The sequence below is a fragment of the Pelophylax lessonae genome (assembly GCF_965119305.1).
Source record: "Pelophylax lessonae genome assembly, chromosome: 9".
NCBI lineage: Eukaryota > Metazoa > Chordata > Amphibia > Anura > Ranidae > Pelophylax > Pelophylax lessonae.
In genome coordinates this window covers 268,339,511-268,360,554 of record NC_138776.1, presented here as the reverse complement: position 1 = coordinate 268,360,554, position 21,044 = coordinate 268,339,511, and the positions used below count along the sequence as shown (strand labels likewise).

The 21,044-nt window shown below is 45.2% G+C and overlaps 4 protein-coding genes across 4 annotated transcripts in view; all 4 read left to right on the top strand.

The window, feature by feature from the left end:
* LOC309564458 (uncharacterized protein) overlaps positions 1-21,044 on the top strand; it is a 1,566,033-nt gene that overhangs the window by 1,165,454 nt on the left and 379,535 nt on the right. The gene's annotated exons all lie outside the window — the stretch shown is intronic.
* Positions 1-21,044, top strand: part of LOC309563998 (uncharacterized protein) — a gene marked incomplete at its 3' end in the record, with an annotated part of 71,590 nt that overhangs the window by 10,103 nt on the left and 40,443 nt on the right. The window contains 3 exon segments of the mRNA XM_082268625.1: positions 15,424-15,559; positions 16,292-17,673; positions 17,677-17,931. Of these exon segments, the coding sequence (XP_082124751.1) occupies positions 15,424-15,559; positions 16,292-17,673; positions 17,677-17,931 (1,773 nt within the window).
* Positions 93-14,779, top strand: LOC309563999 (uncharacterized protein; the record flags this gene model as incomplete). The annotated part of the gene is made up of 3 exons (XM_082268626.1): positions 93-100; positions 183-390; positions 14,633-14,779. The coding sequence occupies 3 exons, from the start codon at positions 93-95 to the stop codon at positions 14,777-14,779; spliced, it is 363 nt and encodes a 120-aa protein (XP_082124752.1).
* LOC309562908 (uncharacterized protein) lies at positions 5,515-6,137 on the top strand. Its single transcript, XM_082267228.1, has one exon. The coding sequence runs from the start codon at positions 5,524-5,526 to the stop codon at positions 5,947-5,949; it is 426 nt and encodes a 141-aa protein (XP_082123354.1). The 5' UTR covers positions 5,515-5,523; the 3' UTR covers positions 5,950-6,137.

The window sequence follows — 21,044 nt, the reverse complement described above, 5'->3', positions numbered from 1 at the left end:
GGAGCCATCTGATAACAGAAACCCACCAGAGAGTTGTCCCCGTCCTCTGTATTCCCGGGATTCCACACAGGAAGATCACAACTACTCTCAGCATGCTCAGGTATAAAATGAACATTCATTGGTAGTTATGATTTATACACAAGCATGTTTCTTTCAATAATTGTTTTATTTTATATTCAGAGTGGAAACCTCGGGGATGGTAATATTGTTGTTAAAGAAGAGTCTAAAGAGGAGGACAAAGAGTATGGAGTTATGGAAGGGTTTTCAGATAGAAACAAGGATGTTATGATGGAGCCACCTGGTAACAGAAACCCACCAGAGAGATGTCCCACTCGGCTGTATTCCCGGGATTCCACACAGGAAGGTCACACCATCCCTCACCATCATCAGGTAGATGAGGAACAATCACTGATAGTTATATTTTATACACAAACTTGTTTGTTAGAATAAATGTATTTATATATTTAGAGTGAAAATCTCGGGGATGATAATATTATTGTTAAAAGAGAGGAGTATGGAGTGATGACGGAGCTTTCTGAAGGACACAAGCATCTCTACAAGGACATAAAAAATGGGATTGCTTCAAGAACATACTAAATAAAGGGATTGGCCAGTGCATTCCAAAGGGGAATAAGTTTAAAAGAGCAAAAACAAACCCAGGGTGGCTAAAATCCAACATAAAAAGGCATATTAAAACTAAAGAAAAGGCCTTCAAAAAATACAAAGCTGAGGGGTCATTGGCAGCATTCCAACATTACAAAGAATGCAAAAAGAAATGTAAAGGCGAAATCAAGGCGGCTAAAATAGAACACGAAAGACATATAGCGGAAGAGAGTAATAAAAAACCCCAAGAAATTCTTTAAGTATATAAATAGCAAGAAAGCGAGACCAGAACACATTGGCCCCATAAAAAATGATGAAGGGAATCTGGCCACAGAGGACAGAGAGAAGGCGAAAGTGTTAAATAATTTCTTCTCTTCGGTCTTCACAAAATAATTGGGGGGGGCTACACTAACCCAGCTTGTAATGCTAAACTAAATAATACACCTCAGGAAGTACCCCCATGGTTAACAGAAGACAGACTCAGAGCTAAACTTGAAAAACTTAACATAAATAAGTCACCGGGACCAGATGGCTTACACCCGAGGGTCCTTAAAGAACTCAGCCAGGTGATAGCCAGACCGTTATTCTTTATATTTATGGATAGTCTACAGACGGGAATGGTGCCAGCTGATTGGAAAAAAGCCAACGTGGTACCAATAGTTAAAAAAAGGGCCGAGATATATCCCAGGAATTACAAACCGGTCAGCCTAACATCAATAGTATGTAAGATATTGGAGGGGATGTTAAGGGACCACATACAAGACTTTAGTAATGAAAACTGTATTATTAGTAGTAATCAGAATGGATTCATGAAAAATCGTTCTTGCCAGACCAATCTATTAACTTTCTATGAAGAAGTGAGCTGCCATCTAGATAAAGGAAGACCTGTGGATGTGGTGTATCTGGATAAAGGAAGGCCTGTGGATGTGGTGTATCTGGATAAAGGAAGGCCTGTGGATGTGGTGTATCTGGATAAAGGAAGGCCTGTGGATGTGGTGTATCTGGATAAAGGAAGGCCTGTGGATGTGGTGTATCTGGATAAAGGAAGGCCTTTGGATGTGGTGTATCTGGATAAAGGAAGGCCTGTGGATGTGGTGTATCTGGATAAAGGAAGGCCTGTGGATGTGGTGTATCTGGATAAAGGAAGGCCTGTGGATGTGGTGTATCTGGAAAAGGAAGGCCTTTGGATGTGGTGTATCTGGATAAAGGAAGGCCTGTAGATGTGGTGTATCTGGATAAAGGAAGGCCTGTGGATGTGGTGTATCTAGATAAAGGAAGGCCTGTGGATGTGATGTATCTGGATAAAGGAAGGCCTGTGGATGTGGTGTATCTGGATAAAGGAAGGCCAGTGGATGTGGTGTATCTGGAAAAGGAAGGCCTGTGGATGTGGTGTATCTGGATAATGGAAGGTCTGTGGATGTGGTGTATCTGGATAAAGGAAGACCTGTGGATGTGGTGTATCTGGATAAAGGAAGGCCTGTAGATGTGGTGTATCTGGATAAAGGAAGGCCTGTGGATGTGGTGCTATGTGGATAAAGGAAGGCCTGTGGATGTGGTGTATCTGGATAAAGGAAGGCCTGTGGATGTGGTATATCTGGATAAAGGAAGGCCTGTGGATGTGGTGTATCTGGATAAAGGAAGGCCAGTGGATGTGGTGTATCTGGATAAAGGAAGGCCTGTGGATGTGGTGTATCTGGAAAAGGAAGGCCTGTGGATGTGGTGTATCTGGATAAAGGAAGGCCTGTGGATGTGGTGCTATGTGGATAAAGGAAGGCCTGTGGATGTGGTGTATCTGGACTTTGCAAAGGCATTTGACACAGTAGCCCACAAATGCTTACTGTACAAACTAATGTACATAGGTGTGGACCATAGGGTGTGTACCTAGATTTAAAACTGGCTCCAGGGGCGAGTCCAAAGGGTGGTTAGAAATGGGGAGTACTCGGATTGGGTGGGTGTGGAAAGTGGGGTTCCCCAAGGATCTGTCCTGGGGCCAATCCTGTTTAATTTATTCATAAATGATCTAGAGGAGGGGGTAACCAGGACAATCTCAGTATTTTTTGGACAATACTAAGATAAGCATGCCAATATCTTCTATGCAGGATGTGGAAACCTTACAAGCGGACCTAAACAAAATAACGGGGTGGGCAACTACATGGCAAATGAGGTTTAATGTAGAAAAATGTAAAGTAATGCACTTGGGTGTCAAAAAATCGAACGCAAGCTACTCGCTAGGGGGGGAACCTCTGGGGGAATCTAAGATGGAAAAGGACCTGGGGGTACTGGTAGACAACAGGCTTAGCAGTTGCATGCAATGCCAAGCCGCTGCAAGCAAAGCCAACAGAATACTGGGTTGTATAAAAAAGGGGATTCACTCCAGAAATAAAGAAATTATTCTCCCTCTCTACAAGACTCTGGTCCGGCCACATCTGGAGTACGCTGTCCAGTTCTGGGCACCGGTCCTCAGGAAGGATGTGCTGGAACTGGAGAAAGTCCAGAGAAGGGCAACAAAAATAATTAGGGGAATGGAGGACATCAGCTATGAGGAAAGACTACAAGCACTGAACTTATTCTCTCTGGAGAAGAGACGATTGAGGGGGGATATGATATCAATGTACAAATACTGTACTGGTGACCCGAGCATAAGGAACAAACTATTCAGAGAGAGGAGATACAATAAGACACGTGGCCACTCACTAAAACTTGAGGAAACGCGGTTTAACCTTAAAATGCATAAGGGGTTCTTTACTATCAGGTTGGTAAGAACGTGGAATTCTCTTCCACAAGTAGTCGTATCAGCAGGGAGCATCGATAGTTTTAAAAAATGATTAGATGGGCACCTTAAAGACCACAACATACAGGGGTATACAATGTACAACATACAGGGGGTATACAATGTACAACATACAGGGGTATACAATGTACAACATACAGGGGTATACAAAGTACAACATACAGGGGTATACAATGTACGACATACAGGGGTATACAATGTACGATATACAGGGGTATACAATGTACGACATACAGGGGTATACAATGTACAACATACAGGGGTATACAATGTACAACATACAGGGGTATACAATGTACAACATACAGGGGTATACAAAGTACAACATACAGGGGTATACAATGTACAACATACAGGGGTGTACAATCTACAACATACAGGGGGTATACAATGTACAACATACAGGGGTATACAATGTACCACATACAGGGGTATACAATGTACAGCATAAAGGGGTCTACAATGTACAACATACAGGGGTATACAATGTACAACATACAGGGGTATACAATGTACAACATACAGGGGTATACAATGTGCGGTTAACAGCAAACACACACACACATCATAGGTTGAACTGGATGGACTGGTTTCAACCTCACTAACTATGTAACTATAAAGATGGAGATACCTCATAACAGAAACCCACCAGAGAGATGTCCCCATCCTCTGTATTCCCGGGATTCCACACAGGAAGGTCACACCATCCCCCACCATCATCAGGTAGATGAGGAACAATCACTGATAGTTATATTTTATACACAAGCCTGATTGTTACAATAAATATATTTATATATTCAGAGTGGAAACCTCAGAGATTGTAATAATATTAAAGACGAGTATAAAGAGGAGGATGAGGCGTATGGGGCGATGGAGGAGCTTTCTGAAGGACACAAGGATATGATGGAGCCACCTAATACCAGGAACCCACCAGAGAGATGTCCCTGTCCTCTGTATTCCCGGGATTCCACACAGGAAGGTCACACCATCCCTCAGGGTCGGGAACATAAAGTGATTGAACATTCTGACATGTGGAGACGATGTGTGGACTCTACAAGATGATATTTTCTATGTGATCTCACATCATAAATACTTCTATGTTACAGATGTTATTTTCTACCATTCTGTTGGTTTCGGATGAAGGGATTATTAACATGAAAGTTGAGGGTGAAGTAGAAGAGAAGTATGTGAGGGATGATCAGCAATCTACAGAGGAGGCTGGAACGACGAGGACATTCATAGAGGAGGACACTCCTACAGAGATCAGCACAGGTGAGCCGTAATATATTTTCCGATATGGTTGGGTTGGGTTGAGATCACAGGTTAGCTGTAATTGGTTGGTTCCTCTTCTATAAGCAGGTCCCTCTTCCATAGCTAAGTGTTAACCTAAAACTATATTTAAAAAGCCTTGTTGGGATGAAAAGTAGGGAGAAACATAAAGACCGAAACCCCTATCTTCCCAGGAGAAAAAACGTGAAGCTTACTCCACCAGAAGCCTAGGCCTATGGTCACTTGTTCTTTTTCTAAAGTCTTGCATGTCTGAAATTTGGACCTCAGAGGTCACATGACCCAGGGCCTAGGCTTGTGGTTGTGTAAAGAGTATGGACCTCCCAATCCCCATTGGTTCCTGCTCTTCTGACAGGGCTGTGTAAATGTAGAAGTGATCTGGGAGGAGGACCAAAGGCCCTTTGACTGAAGAGGGGAAGAGTCCCAGCTGGTTGGGACATCCACAGAAAACATCTGCTCACTCATATCTACCTGATCCAGATGGAATCTTGATGGAAGTGAACTAACCCTTTCAGATCTATTGATGATGTTTTTATATTTTTCCAGGACACGCCATGGAGAAACCCTCAAAGGATCGTCTCACTTTATCTCCAGGTTGTAAAATGGAAGATGAGGACATCACAGGAGATTGTGGAGGAGAAAAGACAATGAGCTCCACTATGGATGGTGGACTTCACAGTGCAGATAGACCATGGAATCCCTCTGACTCTGAGCAACCTCGTACTGTGGGGGAAGCTTCCGGAATTCAGGGGGAGGAGACATTTTCCTGTCCCGTATGTGGGGAAAGTTTTAGCTCTAAATCAAGTCTTTATTTACATCATAGGACTCATGCAGGGGTGAAGATGTATTCCTGCTCTGAGTGCGGGAAATGTTATCTACAGCAAGCAGATTTTGTCAATCATCTAAAAACCCACACAGGCGAGAAGCCGTATTCCTGTTTTGAGTGCGGGAAAGGTTTTGCGGAGCAGTCCCATCTTTACGCCCATCATAGAACTCACACTGGGAAGAAGATGTACACCTGCTCTGAGTGCGGGAAAAGTTATCTACGGAAAGCTGAATTTGACAGACATCAAACTTCTCACACAGGGGAGAGACCGTATTCCTGTCCTGAGTGCGGGAAGTCTTATCCGCTGAAGACAACACTTATCAGACATGTGAAATCCCACACAGGAGTGAGGCCATATACCTGTCCCGAGTGCGGGAAATGTTTCCCAGAGAGGTCCCGTCTTTACAGACATATTAAAACTCACACGGGTCAGAAGCAGTAATTCTTCCTTGTGTGCGGGAAATGTTCCGCTGAAATTAGAACTTGTAACATATCAAAGATTTTACAAGGGAAGAGTCCATATTCCTGTCCCGGGAGTGGGAAGTGTTCTCTGCTGAAATCCACACTTGTCAGACATCAAAAATCCCACATGGGTGAGAAGCCGTATTCCTGTCCTGAGTGTGGGAAATGTTCTCATAGAAGTCTACTCTTTACTTACATCAGAGGATCCATGCAGGCAGAAGACCTGGTTCTGTCCAGAGTGCGGGAAATGTTCTCACAGAAGTCCTGTTTTTACAAGCATCAGAGGATTCACAAGGGCGAGAAGACCTATTCCTGCACAAAGTGCGGGGAATGTCCTTCAGAAGTCCTGTCTACAGATATTCATATGGGGGAGAAGACATATTCCTATGCTGAGGGATGTTTTTCCACACAAAGCTCATGGTCCCAGCCAACAAACATCCCACACAAACCCTCAAGATAAATTGAGCACCCCGAACTCAAAAAATATCTTCTATATAAAAAAGCTCAGACTGGGGCCCACCAGAGAAAGTTTGGTTTTCGGGACCCACCAGAGCAAGTTTGGTTTTGGGCCCACCAGAGAAAGTTTGGTTTTGGGACCCACTAGAGAAAGTTTGGTTTTGGGACCCACCAGAGAAAGTTTGGTTTTGGGGGCCACCAGAGAAAGTTCCATTTTGGGACCCACTAGAGAAAGTTTGGTTTTGGGACCCACCAGAGAAAATTTGCTTTGGGGACCCACCAGAGAAAGTTTGGTTTTGGGGCCCACCAGAGAAAGTTTGGTTTTGGAGCCCACCAGAGAAAGTTCCATTTTGGGGCCCACTAGAGAAAGTTTGGTTTTGGGGCCTACCCAGGGCTTTTGTTCTCGGAGAATAGGTGCAGGAATTCCCCCCCCCCCTTCTTAGTCACCCCTTGTCTCCACCCACTACCCACCTCTGAGCACTGTTCCTTGGTCCCACCCCCCTACCCACCTCCCATGCACAACAAAATACCTTACCCAACAACAAAAGAGCCACCCCAGCAACATTCAACTCCCTCCAGTAGCAATTACGGCTCTCCCAGCAACCAGAATCAATAGATAAGCCAACAATAGACCTCTACCTCAACATGGAATCCCTATCAACAAAATAACCCCCAGGCAGCAAAAATAGATCCACCAGCAGCAACAATAGACCCTCACACAATAACAGATCCTTACGAGTGACAATAGATCCCCATGCAGCCAGCATCAAGAGACCCTCCAACAAACCCCACACCCCTTGCTATTACATACATTCGGTGCTGGAGGTGCCGGAACCCTGCGTTCCTGCTGAAAAACAAACCCTGGGCCAACCGGAGAAAGTTTAGTTTTGGGGCCCACCAGAGAAAGTTTGGTTTTGGGGCCCACCAGAGAAAGTTTGGTTTTGGGGCCCACCAGAGAAAGTTTGTTTTTTGGGGCCCACCAGAGAAAGTTTGGTTTTGGGGCCCACCAGAGAAAGTTTGGTTTTGGGGCCCACCAGAGAAAGTTTGGTTTCGGGGCCCACCAGAGAAAGTTTGTTTTTTGGGGCCTACCCAGGGCTTTTTTTCTCAGAGACTAGGTGCAGGAACTCCCCCCTTGTCTCCACCCACTACCCACCTCTGAGTACTGTTCCTTGGTCCCACCCCCCTACCCACCTCCCATGCACAACAAAATACCTTACCCAACAACAAAAGATCCACCCCAGCAACATTCGACCCGCTCCAGTAGCAACTACGGCTCTCCCAGCAACCAGAATCAATAGATAAGCCAACAATAGACCTCTACCTCAACAGGAAATCCCTACCAACAACATAAGACCCCCCAGGCAGCAACAATAGACCCTCACACAATAACAGATCCTTACCAGTGACAATAGATCCCCAAGCAGCCAGCATCAAGAGACCCTCCAACAAACCCCACACCCCTTGCTATTACATACATTCAGTGCTGGAGGTGCCGGAGCTGCGTTCCCCCACCTTCCTGCTGAAAAAAAGCCCTGGGCCTACCAGAGGAAGTTTGGTTTTGGGACCCACCAGAGAAAATTTGGTTTTGGGGCCCACCAGATAAAGTTTTGTTTTGGGGCTGTTGGAGGCAACATGGGTTTTTCGTTTTCTAATATCAGATGTTTCTGGATAGTTGAAACCTGATTAAACCTGGTCTGGAATGCCAGCAGTGCAAGGTTACCCAGCAGGGTCTTCCTGACAAAGAGTCATTAATAGGAATTCATATCTTTATAGGATGTTCTCGCATAGGCCTCCTGTTGTGAGATATGGGGGTAGAGGAGCCTCAGATAAGACCTCCTAGGGAGGTTATACCAACATCAAAGGCCAGCTGTTACTGAAAGATGACCCAGGTCAAAATCAGTGATTCGTGGACGGATGGCGCCCCTAGTGGGAGAATATAACATGCTTCCTGGAAAGATGAGATACTTCCTGTTGATTAGGAAGGATGGCCTCTTATGAATTGTCATTGGACAAGCAGACAGTGGGTGTTCATGTGGGTGGTGTCTGAGTGGACTTTGAAACTCTCTCTTGTGTGATTGAGCCCAGCTGAAAGATATCAAATCCCGAGGACGCCCATATGTAAAGTATCTGCGATTGTTATTGGGTTATATGCTCTGTAGTATCCTTTTTAGTGTTTTAGGTTAGCATTTCTACTTTCTTTATAATAAATGAGATCCTTTCTTATTTAAGCAGTGTCTTTATTTTTATAGCTAGCATTGTCATTGTACCCTCCATTAACCTTATCAGAGATTTGATAGACCATCATAGGAATAGACAAGAGAATACATGTTTATAATAAATAGGGGAGGTACAAAACCACCCCACAAATGTATTTCAGGGGCCCACCAGAGGAAGTTTGGTTTTGGGGTCCACCAGAGAAAGTTCCATTTTGGAGCCCACCAGAGAAAGTTCCATTTTGGGGCCCACCAGAGAAAGTTCCATTTTGGGGCCCACCAGAGAAAGTTCCATTTTGGGGCTCACCAGGGAAAGTTCCATTTTGGGGCCCACCAGAGATAGTTCCATTTTTGGGGCCCACCAGAGAAAGTTCAATTTTTGGGGCCCACCAGAGAAAGTACCATTTTGAGGTCCACCAGAGAAAAATCCATTTTGGGCCCACTAGAGAAAGTTCAGTTTTGGGGTCCGTCTTCCAGACCTGTCCAATTTTCCAACACGGCACAAAAACTTTTCTTCCAACAACATCGCCTTTCCTCCCGATGCCAAAACTTGTCACAAAACCATTATATTGTTCCATTGTTTTATTACCCAAATACGGTATATAGAGAATCTGCATCTGCATGGGGTCCACCAGAGAAAGTTCCATTTTGGGATTTACCAGAGAAAGTTCCATTTTGGTGCCCACCAAAGAAAGTTCAATTTTGGGGTCCACCAGAGAAAGTTCCACGTTTGGTCCACCAGAGAAAGTTCCATTTTGGGGCCCACCAGAGAAAGTTCAGTTTTGGGGTCCACCAGAGAAAGTTCAATTTTGGGGCCCACCAAAGAAAGTTCAATTTTGGGGTCCACTAGAGAAAGTTCCATTTTTGGGCCCACCAGAGAAAGTTCCATTTTGGGGCCCACCAAAGAAAGTTCAATTTTGGGATCCACCAGAGAAAGTTCCACGTTGGGGTCCACCAGAGAAAGTTAAATTTTGAGGTCCACCAGAGGAAGTTCCATTTTGAAGTCCACCAGAGAAAGTTCCATTTTAGGGCCCACCATTGCCTGCCACCAGATGAAGCCTGTCACTTGCCAGTTGCCACCATTGCCTGCCACCAGATGCAGCCTGTCATTTGCCACCATTACCTGCCACCAGATGCAGTCTGTCATTTGCCACCATTGCCTGCCACCAGATGCAGCTTGCCACTTTTTAAGAATTTAGGGTCAATGTGAGAACGAGGACCCAGCAGCGGAGTTGCAGGGCAGGCGGTGAGAGGCAATGATGTCATCTCTCTGCTTGGCCACTGCAGCTCTTTCAGTGCAGCCCGGATGCAAACAGGGCACAGACTGGCATCGGTCTATGGCCCAATGGGTTGGGGACCCCTGCTCTACAGGTCCACGGCCATGTGGTGGAACGCTGTCCCCAAAGACACATTAGGGGTATACCCACTGAGGAGGCAATGACTGTCCAGAGGGGTCATATTCTGCTGGACCCTGCCTGGCACGCTACAACCTGTATGTACCATGCGGACCACAGGGCACATTCCAGATCACCACTGCAGTAAGCCAGGGTATTGCCCTAGAGCAGAGATCTCCAAACTACGGCCCTCCAGCTGTTGCCGAACTACACGTCCCATGAAGCATTGTAAAACTCTGACATTCACAGACATGTCTAGGCATGATGAGAATTGTAGTTCCTGAAAAACTGTAGGGCCGTAGTTTGGAGACCCCTGCCCTAGAGGGAGCCTAATGTGTGTTTTTACATTGTTCTAAACTGACGCCCACAGGGGTTACCCGGAGCCCCCAGCTTCTATGGCCACAAACCTCTGGTGGGAATGGAACGCTGACCAGTTTCAATCAGTCATTAATGTCTGGAACCCATAGAATGATCTCTTTACCCCGAGATGTTTCAAGCACTCTGTAGTAGGTGGAAGATACTAAATGTGGACCTCCTGGCTTCCAGGTTTGACAATTTGAGCAGTTTGTCTCCAGTTCCAGGGATCCTCTAGCATTTTGCAGTGCATGTTTTGGTGACCCCTTGGAATCAGTTCAACTTGATCTATGCTTTCCCCCTCAGAAGCTCCTTCCTTGATTACCCCGAAGGATTAAGATGGAGGACATCCGATGAGTCTCGTTGCTTTAAATTGGCCCAAGAGGACATGGTACTGGAAACTTGTGGGGTGCCTGGCATACAATCTGTGGGTCCTCTCAGATCCAGCCCAGGGTCTGGTTCACCACTCTGATTCTTGGTTGCTGGCCTCAACAGCTTGCTTATTGAAGCCTAGATTCTGAGGGACATGGGTCTGATTGTCCCAACTCAGATTTGATAATTTCTCTACTCCTGAAAGCTAGGAAATTGACCTTCAACAAAGTCTACCATCTCACTTATAAAGAATATTTACTTTGGTGTGAAAGGATGGTCTCAATGGGATAGATTCTGTCTTTTCCCCAGTCTGGCCAGTCCGTGTTTAGCCTTGAGCACCATTAAAGGTCCAGTCTTCACTTTAGCAGCAGAGATGAGCCAAACTGCACTGGGTTTGGTTAGAGCAGGGCTTGGCGCACTTCAAAGAAGACCAGATGCTGAACCCTCAACCCCACTGAAATCAATGGGAGCCAAATCTATCAAATTAAAAATACCCATTTTGAACTAACAGGCAAGAGGGTGTAAATCTATAGAATGAGGAGAAGGGACTGCCCATGGAAAAATGTTCAAGCGCAGAAAACAAATGCGTAGATTACCCCTAAAATACATACCAGACACTTTGAGTCTAGTATGGATTTTACGGGGGTACATAATACAAAAAAAAAAATACTTAAGGTCCCCCAGGAAATCCATACCAGACCCATAATCCAAGCATGGAGCCTGGCTTACCAGTAAAGGGGGAGCCAAAGTGTGCCCCCCCCCCTTCTGAATCATACATGTCCTCAACGTGGTAAAGCACCTTGTCCCTATATTAATGAGGACAAGGGCTTCTTCCCCACAATTTTTTCCCCGCTGGCTTTGGGGGTTTGTGAGCAGGTGGCTTATCGGAATCTGGATGCCCCCTTTAATAATAAGGGGGACCACAGATACTGCCCCCCATGTGAATGAGTAGTGGGTACATGGGTGCTCATTCATGAAAAAAAGTTACAAAATATAGAAATAAAGAAGCCCAAACATTTGACAATGCATTGCCCTTCCATGTGCACCTTACTGCAAAGTAGCCATGACACCTCCAATACTTGGTTGCCAATTAGAGCATTAAGCAAAATTAATTATCTCAATTCAAAATCTATTTAAGTAAAATCTCTCCATTTATCCAGGCCCGTAATATATTTCTCTCTCCCTTGGTGGGAGTGGAGATGACCCCATGTATAGGGATATACAGTACATACACACACACAGCACAAGGCCGTGTTCACACTACGAGACGTTTCTCGGGGCTGCAGTTCCTCTGAGCTCCACAAGGTGGTGATCTCACTTCAACCCAGACAGGAAGTCTCTATGGAAGACGAGAAGTGATGTCAGGTACAGGTAGGAAGTGATGTCAGGTAATAAATTGAAAATTTTGGGTGAGCCGAGTCAAGAGGAAGTAGCGAGGAGACGTTGCTGAAAGTGGCATCAGAGGAGGTAATAAGATCTTATTTTCTATTTACACCCAGTAACCCCCCCCCCCCCCCGTCATGTCTGTCCTCTTCCTCCATAGTCACTGTGACGTCTTTTTTCTCCAGATGATGATGATACACATGTATATAGTGTTGAAACCTAGATCAACCCCTTCAGGGTCACAACATTTCCTCACTTATTCCCCAAATTCTCTGCATGTTGGGGATGTGTCACCTTCTCACCTTAGCAGTCTATTGTAATGACGGATGAGATTCGGGTAAACTTTAACAAAATTCAAAAGTCCAGAATATAAATTTTGGTGGAATTTGTGGTTAATTCATTTTGTTGATCCCCCACAATGCCTTTCACAGCCTTGACCGTGGTCAGCAGTGGGGATGAGCCGTTTCGGTTCAGGTTCGGTCCAAACCTAGGCTGTTTTGGGGGGTTTGAAGTAGAGTTTTCGCCTCATGCCTTTAAACTTGGGATCGACCGATATCGTTTTTTTCGTTGCCGATACCAATATTTTGGCCATTGCATATCGGTATCAGCCGATATGGGCCGATATTTTGAACATTTAAAGTTTTTTGCAAAATAAACACACTTTTCGACACAAATCTGTTACTGAACATGTTTGTTTGGGTGGCTTGCTGGCTGGCACCCTTTGGTGGATGGCTGGCACCCTGTGGAGGGTGGCTGGCTGGCACCCTTTTGGTGGCTAGCACCCTTTGGTGGATGGCTGGCTGGTTGGCACCCTGTGGTGGGTGGGTGGGTGGCTGGCTGGCACCTTGTGGTGGGTGGCTGGCTGGCACCCTTTGGTGGGTGGGTGGCTGGCTGGCACCCTTTGGTGGCTGGCTGGCTGGCACCCTGTGTGGTGGGTGGCTGGCTGGTACAGGCCCAGGGCCTGTGGCTGGCTGGTACAGGCCTGTATGTATGTGTGTGGTTGGGTGGCTGGCTGACTGGCACCGGGCAGCTGTGGGTGGGTGGGTGTACAGTATGTATGTGGCGGCTGTGTTAAACATACTGTGTGCACTGTACACTCACTGTCCCGAGATGCTCCGAATCCAGACGAGGCTGAGGGAAGCAGCCTAAGAAGGCTGAAGCTGTCCCAGTGCACAAAGGCGTGTGGCGCAACATACGTAATGACGTCACGGCAATGTCGGTAACCTCCAGGGCCGATTCCGATATATAGGGGAAAGTGCATATCGGCCCTCGATATATCGGCCTTGCCCATAATCGGTCGATCCCTACTTTAAGCCCATACATATATGAATTACATCGGTTCTGAGGCTAATTTATTGCAGAGAAGGCACCAAGTGATTTTAATTACCACCTTAATCAGCCACAGAACCTGTACAATTAATAGGTGTTCGGGTTTAAAGGGATGGTAAAGGGATGAGGTGGCAACCCTAGTTTGAAGGAATGACTGAACTGCTGCCTATATGGCCCCTGTTCAGCAGGAGATGAGCATCATTGTAGAAGAAGTATTTATTTTGCTTCACTCTTTGATAGCTTCCCTTTATCACTGGTTTCTAAGGAAGCTGTGGATGCTGGCACCCACAGCGTCCCTAGAGACAATTCATGTCGCTGGGAATCCCCGCCACTTAAACAAAGGGACAGGAATAGCAGTGACATCATTGCCCAAATATGGCCACTGGCCTTATTTGGGTATTGACATTGACCAAATTTGGTCAATGATGTCACCTGTAACCCAGTCCTTTCTTTTATATAGCTCAGGGATCTGTCATTTGGCCATAAGTACTGGCAGGATCAGTTGTGTACATTGGGTCATTTTTGTTTTTCTGCGAATTGGCAAGCATCGGGATTGACAATGGATTTAAAACAAGTAACGTTGTTTTTGACATTTTTATTTTTTAATTAAAGGACTTGTAAAATGTTTGGAAGCCTTTATACCTAGGGGTATTATGGAGGGGTACTATGTACCCCATACTAATTCACGTAGGGGGGTTGTATTATCCAGTAACAGGATGTGTCTGGATGGTGATTGTATCATTGTGTGTGTCAGGTTCCTATAAGGTGTCAGGATGTCACTGTCTATTTCTCCATGGAGGAGTGGGAGTATTTAGAAGGACACAAGGATCTCTACAAGGACGTCATGATGGAGAATCAGCCGCCCCTCACATCACCGGGTAAGAGGAGACTTTATTGTAAAGGAGAGAGCAGTACGGAGGATCCACCTAGATCCCCCATCATCTGATAAACACATAGAAACAATGTATTCAGTCAGTGTGTGTGTTTCCTACAGATGGATCCAGTATTGGGAACCCACCAGAGAAATGTCCCCGTCCTCTGTATTCCCGGGATTGTACACAAGAAAATCAGGTTGGTGGGATGAAGCATCTAGAACATGAAATGACTTGTGGAGATGATGTATGGATCCTACAAGATATTTTCTATAATTTTCTTTGTTTAGGGTGAAGATCTGATGAACATGAAAGTTGAGGGTAAAGTAGAAGAGATGTATGTGAGGGATGATCAGCAATGTATGGAGGAGGCTGGAATGATGAGGACATTCAAAGAGGAGGACACTCCTACAGACATCAGCACAGGTGAGCCATAATATATTCAGAGAGCAGTACGGAGGCTCCACCTAGATCCCCCATCATCTGATAAACACATAGAAACAATGTATTCAGTCAGTGTGTGTGTTTCCTACAGATGAATCCAGTAATGGGAACCCACCAGAGAGATGTCCCCGTCCTCTGTATTCCCGGGATTCCACACAGGAAGGTCACACCATCCCTCACCATCATCAGGTAGATGAGGAACAATCACTGATAGTATCATTAGGATCTGTACATTATCTGCATTGTTACCATTGATGTCATTTTTATTATATATTCAGAGTGGAAACCTGAGTGATTCTAAGGTTGAGGTTAAAGAAGAGATAAAAGAGGAGGATGGGTTGATGGAGGAAAGACACAAAGATCTGTACCAGGACACCATGGTGGAATCATCCAGCTACAGAAACCCACCAGAGAGATGTCTCCGTCCTCTGTATTCCCGGGATTCCACACAGGAAGATCACACCATCCCTCACCATCATCAGGTGGGTGGAGTTGAGGGTCGGGAACATAAAGTGATTGAACCCTCTGACATGTGGAGACGATGTGTGGACTCTACAAGATGATATTTTCTATGTGATCTCACATCATAAATACTTCTATGTTACAGATGTTATTTTCTGCCATTCTGTTGGTTTAGGGTGAAGATCTGATGAAGATGAAAGTTGAGGGTGAAGTAGAAGAGACGTATGTGAGGGATGATCAGCAATATACGGAGGAGGCTGGAATGACGAGGACATTCATAGTGGAGGACACTCCTACAGAGATCAGTACAGGTGACCCATAATATATTCTTCTCTTATCTCTGCTCTGTTACTGCTCACTGATTGGTCCAGAGTAGGGTGGGAGCTGAGTGATATCAGCTAATAAGAGGTTGATAATGGTCACCTCCCTGTACTGATACCCGTCCTGGGGTTCAGCTGGCAGTATTAGGTTGTGTGTCACTCCTAGTTACAGTAGCACAGATATGAGAACACAGATTGAGTCTTTCTTAGGTTGGTCCCTCTTCTTCCAGCAGACTTCTAGCTAAATGTTACCATAAAACTCTATTACCAGTCTTGCTGGGATGAAAAGTAAGGAGTAACATAAAGACTGGAAAACTTAACTTTCCAGGAGTAAATCCTGCTGCAAGCTCCCTCCAGTGCTGCATATCACCAGAAGCCTAGGCCTATGGTCACTTGTTCTATGGTAAAGGGTCTGCAAATCTGAACGTTGACCCTCTTGTTTATCAGAGATCACATGACCCAGTGCCTAGGCTTGTGGTTGTGTAAAGAGCATGGACCTCCCAGTCCCCATTGGTTCCTGCTCTTCTGACAAGGCTGTGTAAATGTAGAAGTGATCTGGGAGGAGGACCAAAGGCCCTTTGACTGAAGAGTGGAAGAGTCCCAGCTGGTTGGGACATTCACAGAGAACATCTGCTCACTCATATCTACCTGATCCAGATGGAATCTTGATGTAAGTGAACTAACCCTCTCAGATCTATTGACAATGTTTTTATATTTTTCCAGGACACGCCATGGAGAAACCCTCAAAGGATCGTCTCACTTTATCTCCAGGTTGTAAAATGGAAGATGAGGACATCACAGGAGATTGTGGAGGAGAAAAGACAATGAACTCCACTATGGATGGTGGACTTCACAGTGTGGATAGACCATGGAGTCTCTCTGACTCTGAACAACCTCGTACTGTGAGGGACGGTGCCGGAATTCAGGGGGAGGGGAAATTTTCCTGTCCGGATTCTGGGGAAACTTTTAGCTCAGATTTAGGTCCTTTTAAACATCAAAGAAATCAGGCAAGATGGAAGCTGTATTCCTGCTCTGAGTGCGGAAAATGTTTTAAAAGAAAATTAGAACTTGCCAAACATCAAAAATGTCACACAGTGGAGAGACCCTATTCCTGTCCTGAGTGCGGGAAATGTTTTCCGCTTAAATCAACACTTGTCAGACATCGAAAGACTCACGCCGGGGAGGGACCATATTCCTGCTCGGAGTGTGGGAAAACATTTTCAGAGAAGTCCAGTCTTTACGTCCATCGTAGAACTCACACAGGGGGGGAGGTGTATTCCTGCTCTGAGTGCGGGAGATGTTTTAAATGGAAATCAGAGCTTGTCAGCCATCAAACTTCTCACACAGGGGAGAGACCGTATTCCTGTCCTGAGTGCGGGAAATCTTATCCGATGAAATCAACACTTGTCAGACATCTAAAATCCCACACAGGTGAGAAGCCGTATTCCTGTTCTGAGTGCGGAAAGTGTTTTTCAGAGAAGTCCAATCTTTACGTCCATCTTAGAACTCACACAGGGGAGATGCAGTACACCTGCTCTGAGTGCGGGAAATGTTTTCCACAGAAATCACAGCTTGACAGACATCAAATACGTCACACAGGGGTGAGACCATATTCTTGTCCTGAGTGCGGGAAAAGCTTTCATCAGAAATCAGCACTTGTCAAACATCAAAGCTCTCACACAGGCGTGAAGCCGTATTCCTGTCCTGAGTGCGGGAAATGTTTTTCGCAGGAATCAACACTTGTCAGACATCTAACAACCCACACAGGTGAGAAGCCGTATTCCTGCTCTGAGTGCGGGAAATGTTTTTCACAGAAATCAAGACTTGTTAGACATATAAAAACCCACACAGGTGAGAATCTGTATTCCTGCTCTGAGTGCGGGAAATGTTTTACATGGAAATCAGAACTTGTCATCCATCAAAAATCTCACACAGGGGAGAGGCCGTATTCCTGTCCCGAGTGCGGGAACTGTTATCCGCGGAAATCAACGCTTTTCCGACATCAAAGAATCCACTTACGTGAAAAGTCGCATTGCTGTTCAGAGTGCGGGAAATGTTTTGCATCTAAATCCCATCTTGACGTTCATCATAGAACTCACACTGGGTAGAAGCCATATACCTGCTCTGAGTGCGGAAAATGTTTTCTACAGAAATCACATCTTGACAGCCATCAAACTTCTCACACAGGGGTGAAGCCATACTCCTGTCCTGAGTGCGGGAAGTCTTATCCACTGAAGACAACACTTCTCAGACATGTGAAATCCCACACAGGAGTGAGGCCATATACCTGTTCCGAGTGCGGGAAATGTTTTACAGAGAAGTCCCAACTTTGCAATCATCAAAAATCTCACACAGAGGAAAAATAAATAATAATAAAAAAATAAAAATAAAAGTAATTCTTCCTGGTGTGCGGGAAATGTTCCACTGAAATTAGAATTTGTCACACATCATAGATTTTACATGGGAGAGTCCATATCCCTGTCCCGGGTGCGGGAAGTGTTATCCACAAAAATTAACGCTGGTCTGACATTAAAAGTCCTACATGGGGGAGAAGCCGTATTCCTGTCCCATGTGTGGGCAGTGTTATCCGCAGAAATCAACGCGGGTCAGACATTAAAAGTCCCACATGGGTGAGAAGCTATATTCCTTTCCCGGGTGTGGGCAGTGCTATCCACAAAAATCAACGCTGGTCAGACATTAAATATCCCACATGGGTGAGAAGCCATATTCCTGTCCTGACTGTGGGCTGTGTTATCCACAGAAATCAACGCTTGTCAGACATTAAAAACCCCCACATGGGTGAGAAGACGTATTCATGTCCCTGGGTGTGGGCAGTGTTATCCACAGAAATCAACACTTGTCAGACATTAAAAACCCCCACATGGGGGAGAAGACGTATTCATGTCCCGGGTGTGGGCACTGGGCAGTGTCATCCTGCAAAATTCAACGCTGGTAAGACAGTAAATATCCCATATGAGTGAGAAGCCGAATTCCTGTCCTGGGTGTGGGCAATGTTATCCACAGAAATCTGGGTGAGAAGCCGTATTCCCGTCCCGGGTGTGGGCAGTGTTATCCCACAGAAATCAATGCTGGTCAGACATTAAATATCCCACATGGGTGAGAAGCCATATTCCTGTCCTGGGTGCGGGCAGTGTTATCTACAAAAAATTACGCATATCAGACATTAAAAACCCCACAGGAATGAGAAGCCGTATCCCTGTCCTGAGTGTGGGCAGTGTTATCCACAAAATTCAACGCTTGTCAGACATTAAATATCCCATATGGGTGAGAAGCCGTATTTCTGTCCTGGGTGTGGGCAGTGTTTTCTGCTGAAATCCATACTTGTCAGACATTAAAAACCCGACATGGGTGAGAAGCCGTATTCCTGTCCCGGTTGTGGGCCGTGTTATCCCGCAGAAATCAACGCTTGTCAGACGTTAAAAACCCCACATGGGTGAGAAGCCTTATTCCTGTCCTGAGTTCAGAAAATATTTTTAGAGAAATCCCATGTTTTGCAGACATTGTAGAAATCACATGAGTGAGAAGCTATATTCCTGTCCTGAGTGTGGGGAATGTTGCCCATAGAAATCAAAACCTTCTTATTGATTAAAGGCTTTACACGGGTGAGAAGCCATATTCCTGTTCTGGGTGCTGGAAGTGTTTTTCAGAAAAGTCCAATCTCTTGCAGACATCGTAGGAATCACATTTGTGAGAAGCCGTATTCCTGAGTGTTGGAAATGTTCTTCAAAGAAGTCCACGCTTTACTGACTTCAGAGGATCCACAGAAGACCTGTTACCCATGCTTCCCATCTTGTTTCGATTTTGCATATATCGTATATAGTTAGTTTGTTGGGTTTTCGTTACTGAGGCATTTTTTGGTTGTGGGTCAGTTCATTTTTGTGTTAGCTGTTTGTTGGTGTGTGAGTATCTTTTGCTTTGCTTTTAATAAAGTTATTTCATTTTACATTGTTCTTGTGTAGCTACACAGATCTGGCCATCTCAGCCGCAGAATCCCGACATCTGGACACTGAAATGATTTGGACTAACTTATTGTGATGATAGTGAGGTCTGACAAGCCCCAAAATGTGTTGAGAGAATTGGAAGGTCATACTGAACACAGTGCCACCCCTATTTCTCCAAAATTCACAAGTCGGCGATGAGCAGACTGACATACACTATATTGTCAAAAGTATTGGGATGCCTTTAATGGCATGCCAGTCTTAGTCCGTAGGTTTCAATATTGAGTTGGCCCAACCTTTGCAGCTATAACAGCTTCAACTCTTCTGGGAAGGCTGTCCACAAGGTTTAGGAGTGTGTCTGTGGTAATGTTTGAACATTGTTCTTAAGGCGTCAGCATACCAAGACATTTTGGACAATTTCATGTCAATAAAGCGGTCTCATCTGTCCTCAACCCTCTGTGCAGGCTAATCCAGTTCCTCCATCCTAAACTCACTCATCCAGGTCTTTATGGACCTTGCTTTGTGCACTCATGTTGGAACAGGAAGGGGTCATCCCCAAGCTGTTCCCACAAAGTTGGGAGCATTAAATTGTCCAAAATGAGGTGGTATCCTTTAGATCATGAGCAGTTCCTTTCCTTCTCCATACTCTTCTCTTCCCATCACTCTGGTACAAGTTGATCTTGGTCTCATCTGTCCATAGGAAATTCTTCCAGAACTGTGAAGGCTTTTTTAAATGTTGTTTCGCAAACTCTAATCTGGCCTTTCTGTTTTTGAGGCTCACCAATGGTTTACATCTTGTGGTGAACCCTCTGTATTCACTCTGGTAAAGTCTTCTCTTGATTGTTGACTTTGACACACATACACCTACCTCCTGGAGAGTGATCTTGATCTGGCCAACTGTTGTGAAGGGTGTTTTCTTCACCAGGGAAAGAATTCTTCGGTCATCCACCACAGTTGTTTTCCGTGGTCTTCCGGGTCTTTTGGTGTTGCTGAGCTCACCGGTGCTCATGGTAATGAGTAAGCAACATCTCTAAGTCGTGAAACGTGTCTGCCTTTGTGTCCTGCACTCACAGTGTGATGTTTCAAGTTTGCCTATTTGTTTGATGTGGAATAAATATACTCCAATTTTGATTTATATCGGAGTGCGGTCATCTCTTTTTGCTTCATACGACTTTGGTTTGCGGATCCGACCGACACCTGACACCTATCCCACCTGGAGCGGTCTCTCCTATCTGGACTCTATCGAGCTCACCGGTGCGTTCTTTCTTTTTAAGGATGTTCCAAACAGTTGATTTGGCCACACCTGATGTTTTTGCTATCTCTCTGATGGGTTTGTTTTGTTTTTTCAGCCTAATGATGTCTTGCTTCACCGATAGTGACAGCTCTTTGGATCTCATATTGAGAGTTGACAGCAACAGATTCCAAATGCAAATAGCACACTTGAAATTAACTCTGGACCTTTTATCTGCTCCTTGTAAATGGGATAATGAGGGAATAACACACACCTGGCCATGGAA

Coding starts and splice junctions, on each gene's coding strand:
- LOC309562908 (XM_082267228.1), top strand. CDS start 5,524: ATGTATTCCTGCTCTGAGTGCGGGAAATGTTATCTACAGCAAGCAGAT.